The following is a 15272-nucleotide window of genomic DNA, read 5'->3' on the forward strand; positions in this document are numbered from 1 at the left end:
CATTTTCCTTCTCCCTTTATTCTTAGTTAAAATCTCCAGAGCATATACAGTATGATTTCAGATCCTCATAGAACCATAGAATCACCAAGGTTGGAAAAGACCTAAAAGATCATCCAGTCCAACCGTTCACCTATTCCCAATAGCTCCCACTAAACCATGTCCCTCAACACAACATCCAGCCTTTCCTTGAACGCCCCCGGGGTCAGTGATTCCACCACCTCCCTGGGCAGTCCGTTCCAGTGCCTGACCACCCTTTCCGAAAAGTAATACTTCCTCATGTCCAGCCTGAATCTCCCCTGCCGTAGCTTGAAGCCATTCCCCCTGGTCCTATCACTAATGACACGAGAGAAGAGGCCGACCCCCAGCTCACTACAGCCTCCCTTCAGGAAGTTATAGAGAGCAATGAGGTCTCCCCTGAGCCTCCTCTTCTCCAGGCTGAACATTCCCAGCTCCTTCAGCCTCTCCTCATAAGCCCTGTGTTCCAGACCCCTCACCAGCTTTGTTGCCCTCCTTTGAACACGTTCCAGGGCCTCAATGTCTTTCTTGCAGTGAGGGGCCCAAAACTGGACACAGTACTCGAGGTGCGGCCTCACCAGTGCTGAGTATAGGAACATGACATCAGTTGAGAATTTGTGCCTCACTTACCAAGTGGATATAGCTGTAAACACATTTGGAATAATGGCTGTAAACACGTTTAGAATAATTTGTTTCTGAAAAAAACCTCTATCTCACTCTCTTGAGAGTAGGGGCAGATAACATCACATGCATTAGGCCCATCTTTCCAATGGCTGAAATTACATGATGACTTACTACCTCTGTCAGGATCTCATTTTATGCTGATTTGTAAATACATATAATTGTCTCAGTAAAATCAAATGATAATAGAAAGTAACCCAGTGAATGTCAGAATTGCTAACATTGTGATTTTTTTATTTTTTTCATTGTATGCAGAATCAGGAATTCTTGAGCTCAAGCTTAAAGCTTTGATTCTTGATATCATTCATAACATTGATTTAGTGAAGCAGCTAAATCAAGCTCAGATTCACAGTGCTGAAGACTGGGCTTGGAAGAAACAGTTGAGATTTTATATGAAAGACCAAAAATGTTATGTTCAGATGGTAGATGCTGAACTTCAGTACACTTATGAATATCAGGTATGATATTTTTAATTTGTGCTTGGTGGCTTTTAAATATGTATCAAACTCTTTTTCATTCTTCACATGCTGCTAGTTGCCTTCCAAACATTGCTGCTCTTTTCCAAATTAGTTATGTCGTTTTTGTTCTATTTCATAGGAAGTATTAAAAAGTTGAATACTTATTTTTAGTTCTTGATTTTGATAATGTAAATGTGATGGTTGGATGGAAAGCAGCTACAGTATGGATACATAATACTTAATATGGATACAGATTGATCTGATTTCAGTGCTTTTTTCATTTCCTTTAAAGTTTTTCTTTTTTTTTTTTTTTGTAATACAAAAAAAATTAGGGAGATTTCATTATTTCCAACAAATTCATATACTTAAAGAGATAATAATCTTAGTCATTGCTTTATCTTCTCTTTTTAAATTTATTAATTTATGAATGCAAGTAATGAAATTATATCTTAGCTAATTTTTGTGTACTAAACCATATAATTATTTTGTTTCTGCAGGGCAATTCCCCTAAACTTGTTTATACACCTTTGACAGATAAGTGTTACCTAACTCTTACTCAGGCTATGAAGATGGGCCTTGGAGGAAATCCCTATGGTCCAGCTGGCACTGGCAAGACCGAATCAGTAAAAGCCTTAGGTGGACTTCTTGGAAGACAAGTATTAGTCTTTAATTGTGATGAGGTGTGCATGGTTCCTCGTAATTTATCTTAAAAAATTCAAGAATATCTTCTCACATACTTCATAAAGAAGTATTACATTCTAAACATAGTCTTAGTAATTTTTCAGGATCCCTTCTTAGACATTTGTGGTTATTTAAAGTAATGTTTTTTATATTTTTTATTTATTTTATATTTTATATATATATATATATATATATATATATATAATATATATATCTACCTATACCTATATACCTATATATATACATATATATATATATATATATAATATTTATATATATTTTTAATGTTTTTTAATAGATAGGTAGATAGTCTTCTATTACTTCCTTGTTATTTGTATTTCTTTTTAATTTTAAGGGCATTGATGTGAAGTCGATGGGACGCATCTTTGTGGGCTTGGTGAAATGTGGAGCCTGGGGCTGTTTTGATGAATTTAATAGACTTGAGGAAGCTGTGTTGTCTGCAGTGTCCATGCAGATTCAGACTATTCAACATGCTTTGAAGAAACATAGTTCTTCATGTGAATTACTTGGTAAAAAGGTACGACAAAACAGACTTAAGGTTTTCTTACACAAATAGTACTGAAAGAACTGGATCTCTACCAATTTGAAGAATGGCTACTGTAACTACACACAGTACACTTCCCAATTTTCTAACAACAATATACTATTACCCTTGCATTTCTAATTCCAGATTGAAATGGATCATAATTCTGGAATTTTTATCACTATGAATCCTGCTGGAAAAGATTATGGAGGAAGACAAAAACTGCCTGATAACCTCAAACAACTTTTTAGGCCAGTTGCTATGACTCATCCAGACAATGAACTTATTGCAGAAGTGATTTTGTATTCAGAAGGCTTTAAGTGTGCTAAAACACTTGGTGGAAAATTAGTGGCTATTTTCAATCTAGCAAGGTAAGCATATTTAAAAATAAAATTCTTAGCATGTTTCTGTTTTGTGGATGGTGACATTGATCCTTGTGGTTATCTCACGTTTTTTGTCTATGTAGTATTTGCCATGTACTTTTTGTTAATTTTCTGAAATATTGTATGAATTGAAAATTGCACAAAGCTGTATTTTGGAAACCAAACTAGCCATAAAACAGTAGGTTTGGAATCGTCTGAACTTTTGCTTTCAATAAAAAAAAAAAGTGACTAATATAAAATATGTTAAAAATAAAAATATTGCAGTATATTGGGAGCTTCAGGTATGAAAATAGGTGGAATGCAGTTAAAATCTCAAGGTGGCAAAGTACTGCACCCCTGTTAGCCTCATTAAATATGAATGTAAGCATATGACTGTGATTAAATGTGTATTTTGACTCCCGAAGTAGTTTAAATGGAAATGGAATTTGATTATAGAATTGTAGATATGCCAGATAAATGAATGCAATTATAAACTGTCAGAAGTTAAATTCACTAGTTAAATTTAGTTAAATTCACTAGGGATGATGATATAAATATTAGCTGTTGAGTGTCATTGCTTATACCTCTGAGATGCATTACGCGTGCTACTAGAGAAACTCTTCTGCTTCTGTTTTGCCCCAAACCATATTGTAAGCTGAAAAAAAAAAATTAGAAAACCTGGCAATGTTGCCTAAAATTTATTTCAACACAGTTGAACAGTTCAACAGGTTTTTTTTGTTGTTGTTTTCTGTTTTCATTTAGGGAGCTTTTAACACCACAGCAGCACTATGATTGGGGTTTACGAGCATTAAAGACTGTTCTGAGAGGCTGTGGCAGTCTTCTTCGTCAGCTGAAGAGAAGTGCAGAAAAGCAAGAAAGTAAGATTGATCATGTCAAACTTCTTATTGTTTAGAGTACTGTACAGATATCATTCTCTTCATTGTCTTCAGTACAGTTATGAGAAGCCATAGTTTGGATTAGAGACTACTTAGCAGAGAAAAAGTTATCCAAGAATAGGCCCAAGAGTAATCTCCCTTATAATTCCACTTCCATAGTCTTATAATGTGGATTCAAGCAGTGATACGCTCTGAGCTAAAAACAAATAATAATAAAATAAAAAAAACAACAAAAACCAACACAAAAGAAAAAACAACCAAAACCAGAACACAAATTAATCTGTCTTCTTTGTTATTACTTCCAGTTAACGAAAGTCACTTGGTGGTTCAAGCTTTGCGGCTTAATACCATGTCAAAGCTTACATTTGCAGACTGTGCACGATTTGATGCATTGGTTAAAGATGTCTTCCCTGGCATTGACTTCAAAGATGTGGAGTATGCCAAGTTAACTACAGCTTTACAGGAAGCCTTTGAAGAGGCACGCTTGGAAATTATAAACACTCAGGTAAACACTGACTAGAATAGCAAAACAAAATGAATTGTTCTTAATTAGGACTAGTTGATAGTAGTTTTGACTCATTTCCTTCTACTTTTGAGTGAAATATTTTATAAAAAAGTGGAAAAAAAAAAAACCTAAATGTTAGATTATGATTATTCCTATATATACAGATGTGTATGGCGGAAGCGTGGGAGGTTGATCGTGTAATTCAATGAAAAATTGTGCAAGAAGGCTTAAGATGTGAGCATTGTGATACGCAGTTCTTTTTAAGCTGGGTACAAATTCCTCTGAATGTTTTGGACAGTGGAAGAATTAATATGTAAACATTTACTTTTATCGAGCAATTCTGTGTCTCATGCATATTCATATACTTTTTGAGCTAGTTTTTTGACTAAACATTCATGAATTTTTCAGGAAAAATCAATGTCCAGAGATCACAGATTTCTTTGTTTTAGTAATACAATGAAATGCTTCTAATATGCAAAATAAGTTTCTTGCTACTCTTTCATATCTGAATTTTAACTGATCTTCTAAATGCCTGTTATTTCATAATCACAGAGACAAGAGTACTGCATGCAAACTAGATTGCAAAAAGCATGAAAAAAGAGAACATGATTGCTTTAGCTCCATGACTTTATCTATCTTCTGTTTCTTTTTATTATTTAGGTCAAGAAAGCTTTGGAATTGTATGAACAACTACGTCAAAGAATGGGTGTAGTTATTGTAGGTCCAAGTGGTGCAGGGAAGTCAACACTTTGGCAGATGTTAAAGGCAGCACTTGGTAAAACTGGCAAAGTAGTCAAACAGTACACTGTGAATCCCAAAGCAATGCCTCGTCATCAGTTGCTTGGCCATATTGACATGGATACCAGAGAATGGTCTGATGGTGTGCTTACAAACAGTGCTCGGCAAGTGGTACGAGAACCCCAAGGTACGTTTAGGAGAGAGTAGTTGTACTGTTCTGTTTAATTTGCTGAAATTGTTTATTTTCAGCTTAAATTTTTACAATATTTTGTTACTAGTTTGTGGTTAGGATAAGGTAAATGAAACTTCTGGTGCCAGTCATATTGAAGAACACAAATTGGCACTTTCCAACTTTTCTGTACTTAAGAGAACAAAAGCAGACATCAGAAGATAAAACATGAAGAATGTCCCTAAAGAGCTTATATTAAACTTACAATGAAGGAAGGATAAGAAATAGTATTCAATTAGTTCAGGAGTTATGTCCTTTAAGTGTTTTTCTTGGGTTTGATATTTTGTAATTTATAATTTTACATTTATAATGTATAACTGTGTCTGGAAAATAGATACTACTTCATGGATAATTTGTGATGGTGATATTGATCCTGAATGGATTGAATCCTTGAATTCTGTTTTGGATGACAACAGACTGTTGACTATGCCTAGTGGAGAAAGAATTCAGTTTGCCTCAAATGTCAACTTTATTTTTGAAACTCATGACCTTAGCTGTGCATCTCCTGCTACAATATCTCGAATGGGAATGATCTTTCTGAGGTAAGTCAGAGAGTATTATCATTTCTTAAACAAAGCGAATCTTCCTAAGTTTTCTAGAAAGGTGGTCTAAACTGTGCAGAGTGGTTGAATTAGTTGAGCACACTTGAAAAGCAAATCAGTGAGAGAATCTAGCTGAAGTTTTGTGCGTCTTCAGAGCTGTCTTGCTATAACCTTTTGGCAATGTATTTCCTAGTTTTTCAGAGACATACTGCATTATTTTGTGTATGACCAATAGAGCCAAAATATTGACTAAATATTCTTATGCAAAAGTCACTGGACATTTCTTAGAATTTTGTTCCATTTTAACTCATCTGTGTGAAGATGTGGAAATCTGTTAATTTGAATCTTGTTTTCTTTTGCTTTAACTTAGTGATGAAGATACAGATCTTAATTCTCTGATAAAATCTTGGCTAAGAAGTCAGCCTGAAGAATGCAGATACAACCTTGAAAATTGGATTGGGGACTACTTTGAAAAGGCTTTAAACTGGGTTGTCAAGCAGGTTGGTAATTGAATACTTGATCACTTCTCAGCTTCTATTAAGGAGATACATTTTTCTAGTTTTGGTAACTGTTCTTTTTAATAAGAGTAATACTGGAACCATTTGAGTCACTATGAGTTTCTAAAACTTGATTGCTCTATTTGAAGTTTTGAAACATATGCTACAAATCTCCACTGCTGTGGCCAACAAACTAATAATGGAACACCTACATTACCTCCCCTTTGGGAAGATGCCCCACAGATGATCGCTTTGTGTTTTTAATGCTATTTCCCCTCTTGTTTCTTTTACCCTTGGATATTTTTCTACTTTTGAAGTATCTTCATCTGGATGCTAAAGAAAGGCATGACACTGGTCTTGAACATCATCCTTTGATGGTAAAGAGCAAAATTCATAAATAATCTATTTCTGAGAGAGATTCTAGTGTATACTTACATTGGTTTCTTACCAATTCTCAGAATACTCAAGAAAAGTTCTGATTGCTAAATTACATCAATTCATAATTAAACATGGAACTAAATACAAGTTTAAGACTTTCAAATCAATGTTTTAAGATAATTTCACATCAAGTGGAAGAGCCAAAGAATACGCTGCTAGCACTACATTGCATTTATTATTGGCATGTGATTAAATGTACTCTGACTTGCAATTTACAGAATGACTTTGTGGTAGAAACAAGTTTAGTTGGAACTGTGATGAATGGACTTTCGCATCTTCGTGGCTGTACTGACCGTGGACAGTTTATCATTAACTTGCTCCGGGGTCTTGGTGCCAATCTTAATATGAGCTCACGACTAGAATTTGCAAAGCAGGTAATCTTTTTCATCGCGTTCATAAAACATTTCTCGGTCCATTTAGAAGACGATTTTTTTCCCTCTTCTCAATGAAGATTCACAGTAGCAGAATATCCGTGATCTTATTTATTTGCAGTCTGTGCTGCATAGAGGGAAGTAGCTAAAGTAGCTTAGAAGTAAATGAATGTTTCACGTGTCCCTGATACATTGCTAGGTTCATCCAGCCCAGGCAGCAGTTCTTTTGTACTGCTACAAGTGATACAGAACAGCCTCTGTTCATACTGTTCTATGCAATGAACCTTTACAGAGAATATTTTGTGCTTACTGCATCTCTAACACATTTATTTTTTGTGTTGCGTGGAATAATAGCACTGTACAGGCTTTGAACCTTACCAGGAAAGTGTTCTTTGAAGTTTTTAAGTTATGTATTTTATATTCTGGGGTGTGGTTTTATCTTTGTGTAAATACTTGAAGACACAAAGATAACAAAACAGTGCTGGAAAATTAAGCGGCTTGCTTGTCCACAGTGCCTGCATAAGGCCGTCCCTGGAGAGAGTTATCTCCATTGTCACCCTTGGGTTTTCTCTTGAAGAGAAGAAAATAGCTCCTTCTAAAAGACAGTCTGGAGCTATAACATATTCAGGGTAGATGGCCAAAGATCAAACTCAACTTCTGGATATTAGCCACTGATGAAGAGGAATGAGTTACATTGGCCTTTTGTAAATGTTGTCTAATATTTAAAAAGTTTATATACAGGTGTACTAAATGCAGTTTCTTATTCTTTGATTTCTTTGAGTTTAATTCTTTATATTTCTGAAAATAATGTTATGTGGAATAGTAATACGTTGTTGTTTCATTTAGGATTTCATCATAAAGCATATGTATAACATGATCAAATTTGGTTTCAAAGCAAGCTGCAAAATTATAAAATGGAGGAATTGCTTCTTTTTGCAAAGTTACTCTGAACATTCTTTATGTATAAATTAATAATTAAAATAGTAGGCCTTGCCATTAGGGATATGGATTTAAGAGAAATTTTATTTTGTTTTTTTTTTGAAGATCTTCACTTGGGCACAAGAATCTCCACCAGATCCAAGGAGGCCCCTGGACACGTATTATGACACGGACAGCGGGCAGTTAATGATATATCGGCTGAAAAAACCTGAACATCTAACAGCTGATAACTTCAGTAATCTGCAAACACTTCCTGTCATCCAAACCCCTGACATGCAGAGAGGCTTAGATTACTTTAGACCCTGGCTAGACTTAAACAATAAGGAGCCATTTCTTCTTGTGGGTCCTGAAGGATGCGGAAAGGGGTAAAAATGCACATTTGCTATTTTAGGCAAAGCATACTTCTGTCTACTTGAAGAAGTTAATAATGATTTGTATTAATGATTTTATCTCATGATTTTCTCATTTTTACTTACAGAATATAGTATGTTTACATTACTAACAAAGCAAACCTTCTAGAGTGGCAAGTAACAAAATTCAGGGAAACTTCAAGCTGACACTTTCCCTGAATTTTCTTACTTGCCACTATAGAAGGCATCTGAGACATGTGTATGGGGCTTTTAGTTGTGAAACAGGATGTTTGAAGCACCTGTACTGTCATCGAGGCAACAGCTGAAAGGCACTTCAGATACCTGGTCTTGGTTTCATCCTGGATACCTTTGTTCAGACAGCTGAATTAAAATCATCCTGTTGATTATTTTAGGTTCATTATTTAGGAGGGTTGGTTTAATACATACAAGGTATTGAAGATAGGTCTTTATTTTATGTAGATGTACACCACACTTTAATTGAATGTCTTGAATGGAAAATGGTAAATTCAGCAAACCTCATGCAACACCTCATATTACTACAGTATTCAGTGTGTGCATTTTAATCCAAAAGCTATAAAATATCTTTGGATACCCAGAATTTGAATGTGTTTTTATCTTATTTATACTTATGTGTACACTTTTGCTTTTTTAGGATGCTGCTTCGTTATGCATTTTCTCAACTTCGATCCACTCAGATTGCTGCCATTCACTGCAGTGCACAAACTACCTCTCAACATGTTATACAGAAATTAAGTCAAACTTGCATTGTAATAAGTACAAACACTGGGCGAGTATTTAGGCCAAAAGACTGTGAAAGACTTGTTCTGTACTTAAAGGATATAAATCTACCCAAACCTGATAAATGGGGAACAAGCACTCTCATTGCTTTTCTTCAGCAGGTAAACGCCTGTTTACAGAGACTTCAATACCCTGGAAATAGTTCAGTGTCTGTACCTACACTGATAATTTTCATAGTTAGAATCCTGTACCTGAATTGATATTATTGTTGTTTGTACTTGAATAGAATATATAGCTATTAGCTTTTAGCTAATATTAGCTCATTAGCTATTATTATTATAAAGTACCATTTTTATTGAACTTATATTTTTAAATGATAAAGACAGTACTTGACAATGTAAGTTAATGATGTGACACAATACTTTTCTCAGTGTAGATATATGTATACTATTCTTCTCAGTGTAGGCTGGAATTCAAAATGAAATATTTGCAAACAATTTTCTCTAGATTTTTATACCTCTTCCTGCTGATGATATTCTTTCTGTACATTTCTTTGAATGGCTGCTACGGAGTAATCCATATATGTCATCTGTTTCCTTTTTGGATTTGTTTCTTTTTAGTATGCTTTTAGACACAAAGCCTTCTAACACTGATCGTCTGCTCGGAGTAAGATATCACTGATGAAATGTCTAACCTCCTATTTAATGCTAGATGCTTTTCTCTAGGAAGAATTACCAGCTAGTTATGGATAATTCTAGCCAACTCTGTCTTTTCCCTTGATATCTCATCATATAATACTGATTTTTCTATACTGGATTTTACAGTTTTTAAGAATTTGCATTTGAGACCATTAGGGAAAAAGACACCAGTACTGAGTGAACCACTGACAGTCAAGGAAATAGTAATGATGCTGTATCTGTCACTAATATGTTTTTGTAAAACACACTGCTAATGTTTATTTAATAAAATGTTTATGTAATTATTAAAGGTTCTGACATACCAAGGATTCTATGATGAAAATCTGGAGTGGGTTGGTTTAGAAAATATCCAGATTGTGGCATCTATGACTGCTGGAGGAACATTAGGAAGGCATAAACTTACCTCCAGATTTACTTCTATTGTTCGTCTTTGTGCAGTTGAGTAAGTATGTGAAAGTGACATTTGACATTCAGAGCTCAGATTCTGCTTGTTTATAGAGCCCTTGCTGACTTTACTCTTCAAAAAGATGTGGCTATTCTCATCCTTTTTTCTAACAGTTCTGGGATCTTCACATTTCGAAGGTTGTGATTTCCCTCCTTTCCTCCCCCCCCCACCCCCCAATCAGTTTTGCTCTCTTGAGACCCCACCAGGGGTAATTCATTCACCTATGGGGCTTGCAGCATGGGAGGCAGAGAAGTATTGAACTGGGTCCAGAGGAGGGCCCAAAAGGTGAACGAAGGGCTGGAGCATCTCTCCTGTGAGATAGGCTGAGACAGCGAGGAAATGTAGTGACAGACAAGGGGGTGGTGGTCTTAAGCTAGAAAAGGATAGGTTCCAATTAGATACTATGAGGATGGTGAGGCACTAGAACAAGTTGTCCAGGGGGATTGTGGATGTTGTCTCCCTGGAAGTACTGGAAGTACTCATGGCCAGGAGGATGGCATTATTGCCTGTGGCAGCAGAGTTGCAACTAAATAGTCTTTAAGGGCCCTTTCAACCCGAGCCATTCGATTATTCTACTGTTTGGTGTTGTTTGGCAACTCTTGGCACTGGAAACCACTTGAGTAATCTCTAGGTGTTGGTAGTGTTGTTTTGTTTGTCTGTGTGTTTGTTTTGTATCTTTTTTTAAATTTTAAAACATATTTAGTAGTGATTACAAACTGAGAGTGGCCACAGTAAAACAATAATGGCAGTAACACAATGTTACTTAGCTGCTAGAAATCCTATTAATTGGAATTTCTCAGTACTTGTCAGTATAACTTAGTATAAATTTGAGTCTTTTTAACAGAGAAATTAAGAATGATAGTCCATAATAATTTTTATTTTTTTTTCCTGTGAAGCTATCCAGAAAGAGACCAACTGCAAACTATTTGTAGTGCCTACTTGGAACCTGTACTACAGAAAAACCTAAAGAATCACCCTGTTTGGGGTTCCTTACCAAAAATACATCAGCTAGCAGGATCTATGGTTCAAGTATATGAGCAGGTGTGGAAATTTAACTTATTGTTTTCAGGCAGATGGGCAGTTCAGAAATATATATATTTTAATGTTTAGCTTTTGATATTTACAAGAAAATAAAAAGGCTTACCAGTATTAAATTTCACATTCATATACTTTTCAGAATCTTGGTATCTGATTTGAAAAGATTTCTAGATATTAGAAGTGAATAAGTAGTAAGGGCTTTTGCTTTGCTACAGATTTAGCGTATGATTTCGGCAATCATCTTAACCTGTCCACACTTCGAGTTCCTGAATGATAGTAGTATTTTCCAGCTTACTGAATGAGGAGATAGTGGACGTCATCACCTGAGCATATAGCAATCTATGGATGTTGTAAAGAAAACAGATGGGAGGGTGGAGTTCCTTGCACACATTGTGTCTGTTAACATTTTACACAGCTAAAATAGATGTTTAGACACACAAGCTCATTTTATCCTCCCACTTAAAATTTAAGAAACCTCTGGCTAGTGTGTCAAATATTTTAATTATGAGAAAATCTTTTGCATTCACAAAACAGGACAATTAATCAATGCACTTTTGAAAACAACTAGAATGTGTATAAGGAATAATATGTAAATTTGGGACCTTAATTAAACTAATGGTATTTTGGGGAAAATGACAGCTGTTATTTCCATTTTTTTTTTCTACTTTTTTTAAGGTACGAGCAAAATTCACAGTTGATGATCATGGTCATTACCTTTTTACACCATGTATTCTTACTCAGTGGGTTCTTGGTTTATTCAGATACAAGTTATCAGGTGGTAAGTCACTTACTTAGTTTTCATTGATAAAGCAGTTCTGAAATGACATAAAATATTAGTGATGACTTCATGTGCAACTTGCTGTTCCATCTGTGGTACTTTTTTGGTTTGGAAGGATATTCAATTTTGTATACTTTTTCTTTTAGATAGTTTAGACATCTTTCAAGACTAATTTTTATCTTGTGAAATAACTATTATTACTAAGTCATGAGCAATTACTCCTTATTGCTCCTTAGCTCTTAAATTAATTAGAGAAACTGTTTACATAAGAGGCGTACGTAAGTAATAAAAAAGTATTAAGAATGTTAGATTAGCATTGTTTCTTTTCTTGGATCATCAGATGGTATAAAATTAGCTTGAATGAGGTCAGAAAAGCAACACTGACAGTCAATGAATGGGTAACCTCAGCATATTTAAGAACTCAATTTTTGTGCCTAATGGTGACATATTTAGGCTTTTTTAGTGATGAACAATATGGCATGTCATTTTCTAGCCCTTGAAACTCATCTCACTTCCTTTCTTACATCTGTGTAGAATATTGTATCATTGTATTCTCCAGTGGCACTTTTGTAATACAGACTGTTTGGGGGATTTATTATTATTTTAGTATTTATTATCAGTCTTTCTCTTCCCCTTTGAAAGTTTCCTGTTTTTTTTTTGTTGTTGTTGTTGTTCATTTTAATTGCTTGGAATTTTATATTTCTGTTTTTACTTAGTGTGCAGTACCTTGTTCAATTTCATTAGAATGCTGGCTACACTGAAGAACTACTTTTCATAGAATATTTTTTACTTTATCTTGCTGTGACACATAAGGATATTAAAAAGCACTGCATAACATATTTGCTTTTTCTCTTACTTCTTCCTTACTGATGCTCTCCTGCTGGTATGTAATTTCACTTATTCATTTTCAATTTCATATTTTAAATGAGAAATTTCAGAAAAGTAGAACTAATTGAAAAACACAAACTTTAATCTCTCCTATGTAATTGTTTTCAGGACCATCAAAACAAACTGCAGACCACGTACTGGAAATAGTTGCTTATGAAGCATGTCGTTTGTTCCGTGATAAAATCGTTGGCATGAAGGATCTCCATGTATTTGATAATATTTTGATGAAAGTGTTTGAAAGTGACTGGGGCTCAGATGTTCTGGGCAATATGGAAGGTAAAGCATTTGAGGCATATTACAGAAATTTGAAATATTTGAATAGGAATTGCTTAATAGCATCAAATTAATCAAGCCAGATAGTGCATTAGGACCTAAACTTCTAACTATTTAATTTTATTTTTGCAGATATTTTCTATGTAACTTGGGGAGCTTATCAAGAGGCATTCACTACTCCAGGGCAGGCATTACCACCACATGGGAAGCCACTTGGCAAGCTAAACTCAACAGACTTTATAGATACTATTAAAAAGGTGAGACAGGATTAATTAAAGAAAATACATAGCAAGACTTTTTTTTTTCTTTTTTTATTTGACTAAGGGACATACGAGCACCAGGTTTAGATCACAGTGTGCTGCTAGATTAAGGAATCATCTTCTACATTTGGTCAAGTGAAGATCTGTGGTGCTATATGGCAGACAGCTGGAAGTACTGTGTAGTGAGGTGCTTTTAAAAGCATGTCAGTTACATTTGCTGGAGATGTATAACAGCCCAGTGGGCTGTGTTTTGAGAAACACTGATGTACATCTACATTTGTGAAATATGAAAAATGACACTTATGAGGAAATGCAAGTGCTAACTCTGCTAGGCAGACTACTTGATGAGAACCTTGATGTCTGCCTCGTAAGAGTATTGTTTGGTGGACTGGTGATCTGGATGCTTCCTATCCTTAATTGCCAACTTGTGACCAATAGGTAAATGATGAAGTTTAGTAGCCGAGTAATTAGTTTTACTTTTTTTTTAACATTCTTTTTTAAATCTGACTGCAATTAAATTGGACCTTAAATTCAAGGTTTTGTTGAATATAATAAAGCAGAATTTAATCTTAGAATCTGCTCTTGTTTGTATTTGAATAGAAAATTCCATAATGCAATTACACAGCAATTAACTACCTGAAACACTGTTCAATATTGTGCCAATATTAATTAATAGATCAGACTTTGATCTAGCTCATTATTTATTTCTAACTATTTCAGTGGTATATTTCTATTCCAATAAATGAAAGAATACCAATATATTGCAGTGCTGAGGATATTGCATGCTGCCTTTACTGAGGAAATGTGATTTATTCATTTCTGGTAAAAGGCAAGCAGTGTATTGAAATTTTGTCACGTAAATAATTTGTTTGTAATGAAGACCAGTGTGGCCTCTTGGACTTTCATTTCTAAATTTTTAAATGTTGGATGCTTCCATATCTTATTAGTTGTTTTTATTATCGGTGAATGTATTGGTTATTGCTTTCTTTGTTGTTGTTGTTTCAATAGGGTGTTATTCATTATGGACGAGACAAAAAAGAAATAGAGATACTACTGTTCCAGGAAGTCCTCAATTATGTGTCTAGAGTGGACAGAGTACTGAGTTTTCCTGGAGGATCACTTCTTTTGGCAGGACGGAGTGGTGTAGGTCGTCGAACAGTTACCTCCTTAGTTAGTCATATGCATGGAGCTTCTCTAATTACTCCCAAAATTTCCAGAGGCTATGAGCTGAAGCAGTTCAGAATTGATCTTAAGCATGTAAGTAACTCAGCGTTCTGCAGTCTCAAGTCTATGCAAGTGCATCTAAAAAAAGAACGGGAATTTTGAAGGACAGTAGTGTTGTGTGAAAGGAATTTTAAGAAAAGCATAATGTCAGTGGTCTGAATGAAACAGATTTTTAGATGTTCCTGTGTAGATCTGCATACTGTTCTTTACTTTCCTGAAACTCTACTGTTTTGAGTATTAGCACTTTTTTTCTGAGTGTTGTGGACTTAAAATGCATTTCAAGATTATATGAATGTTGGAAACTTTTTTTCGTATGTATGTTCACATATTCTATCTCTTCTATGGTCTGCTTGCTCATAGGATAGTAGTTCAATCAGGTTAACTTTTAGTGATTGGTGAAATAATACACTTTATTCAAAAATGCAGACTTAAGTCAGCAGCTCTTCGTACCTTCAGAACTGCTAATGAAAATTTTACAGCAAAGTCCCCAGAAGGAATGATGCAGCACCAGCACTGAGTCACATCTGGAGCATAAATGCACTCTACAAAATAGTCTGCTGTAGTTATTTTCTGATTACTAAGTTGTACATCTAGGTAGAATGTTCTCTATTTGTTATCTTGAATAACTGAATCACCTGGTAGTCTTTTCAAAATGTATCACAA

At 34.9% G+C, this 15272-nt stretch overlaps 1 protein-coding gene across 4 annotated transcripts in view; it reads left to right on the top strand.

Annotated features, from left to right (window-relative positions):
• The window catches only part of DYNC2H1 (dynein cytoplasmic 2 heavy chain 1), a 136267-nt gene that overhangs the window by 26659 nt on the left and 94336 nt on the right, over positions 1-15272 (top strand). For 3 of the 4 annotated variants that reach the window (XM_052670901.1, XM_052670904.1, XM_052670905.1), the window contains 18 exons: positions 952-1154; positions 1652-1834; positions 2191-2373; positions 2527-2750; positions 3504-3619; positions 3943-4142; positions 4803-5067; positions 5444-5651; positions 6022-6151; positions 6805-6960; positions 8002-8261; positions 8920-9166; positions 9994-10145; positions 11045-11189; positions 11862-11964; positions 12961-13128; positions 13258-13382; positions 14394-14642. In XM_052670901.1, coding sequence (XP_052526861.1) covers positions 952-1154; positions 1652-1834; positions 2191-2373; positions 2527-2750; positions 3504-3619; positions 3943-4142; positions 4803-5067; positions 5444-5651; positions 6022-6151; positions 6805-6960; positions 8002-8261; positions 8920-9166; positions 9994-10145; positions 11045-11189; positions 11862-11964; positions 12961-13128; positions 13258-13382; positions 14394-14642 — 3317 coding nt within the window. The remainder of the gene's footprint in view (positions 1-951; positions 1155-1651; positions 1835-2190; positions 2374-2526; positions 2751-3503; positions 3620-3942; positions 4143-4802; positions 5068-5443; positions 5652-6021; positions 6152-6804; positions 6961-8001; positions 8262-8919; positions 9167-9993; positions 10146-11044; positions 11190-11861; positions 11965-12960; positions 13129-13257; positions 13383-14393; positions 14643-15272) is intronic. The other variant, XM_052670903.1, reaches the window with a different exon arrangement.

Source organism: Tympanuchus pallidicinctus, unplaced genomic scaffold (genome assembly GCF_026119805.1).
Source record: "Tympanuchus pallidicinctus isolate F22 unplaced genomic scaffold, pur_lepc_1.0 scaffold11, whole genome shotgun sequence".
NCBI lineage: Eukaryota > Metazoa > Chordata > Aves > Galliformes > Phasianidae > Tympanuchus > Tympanuchus pallidicinctus.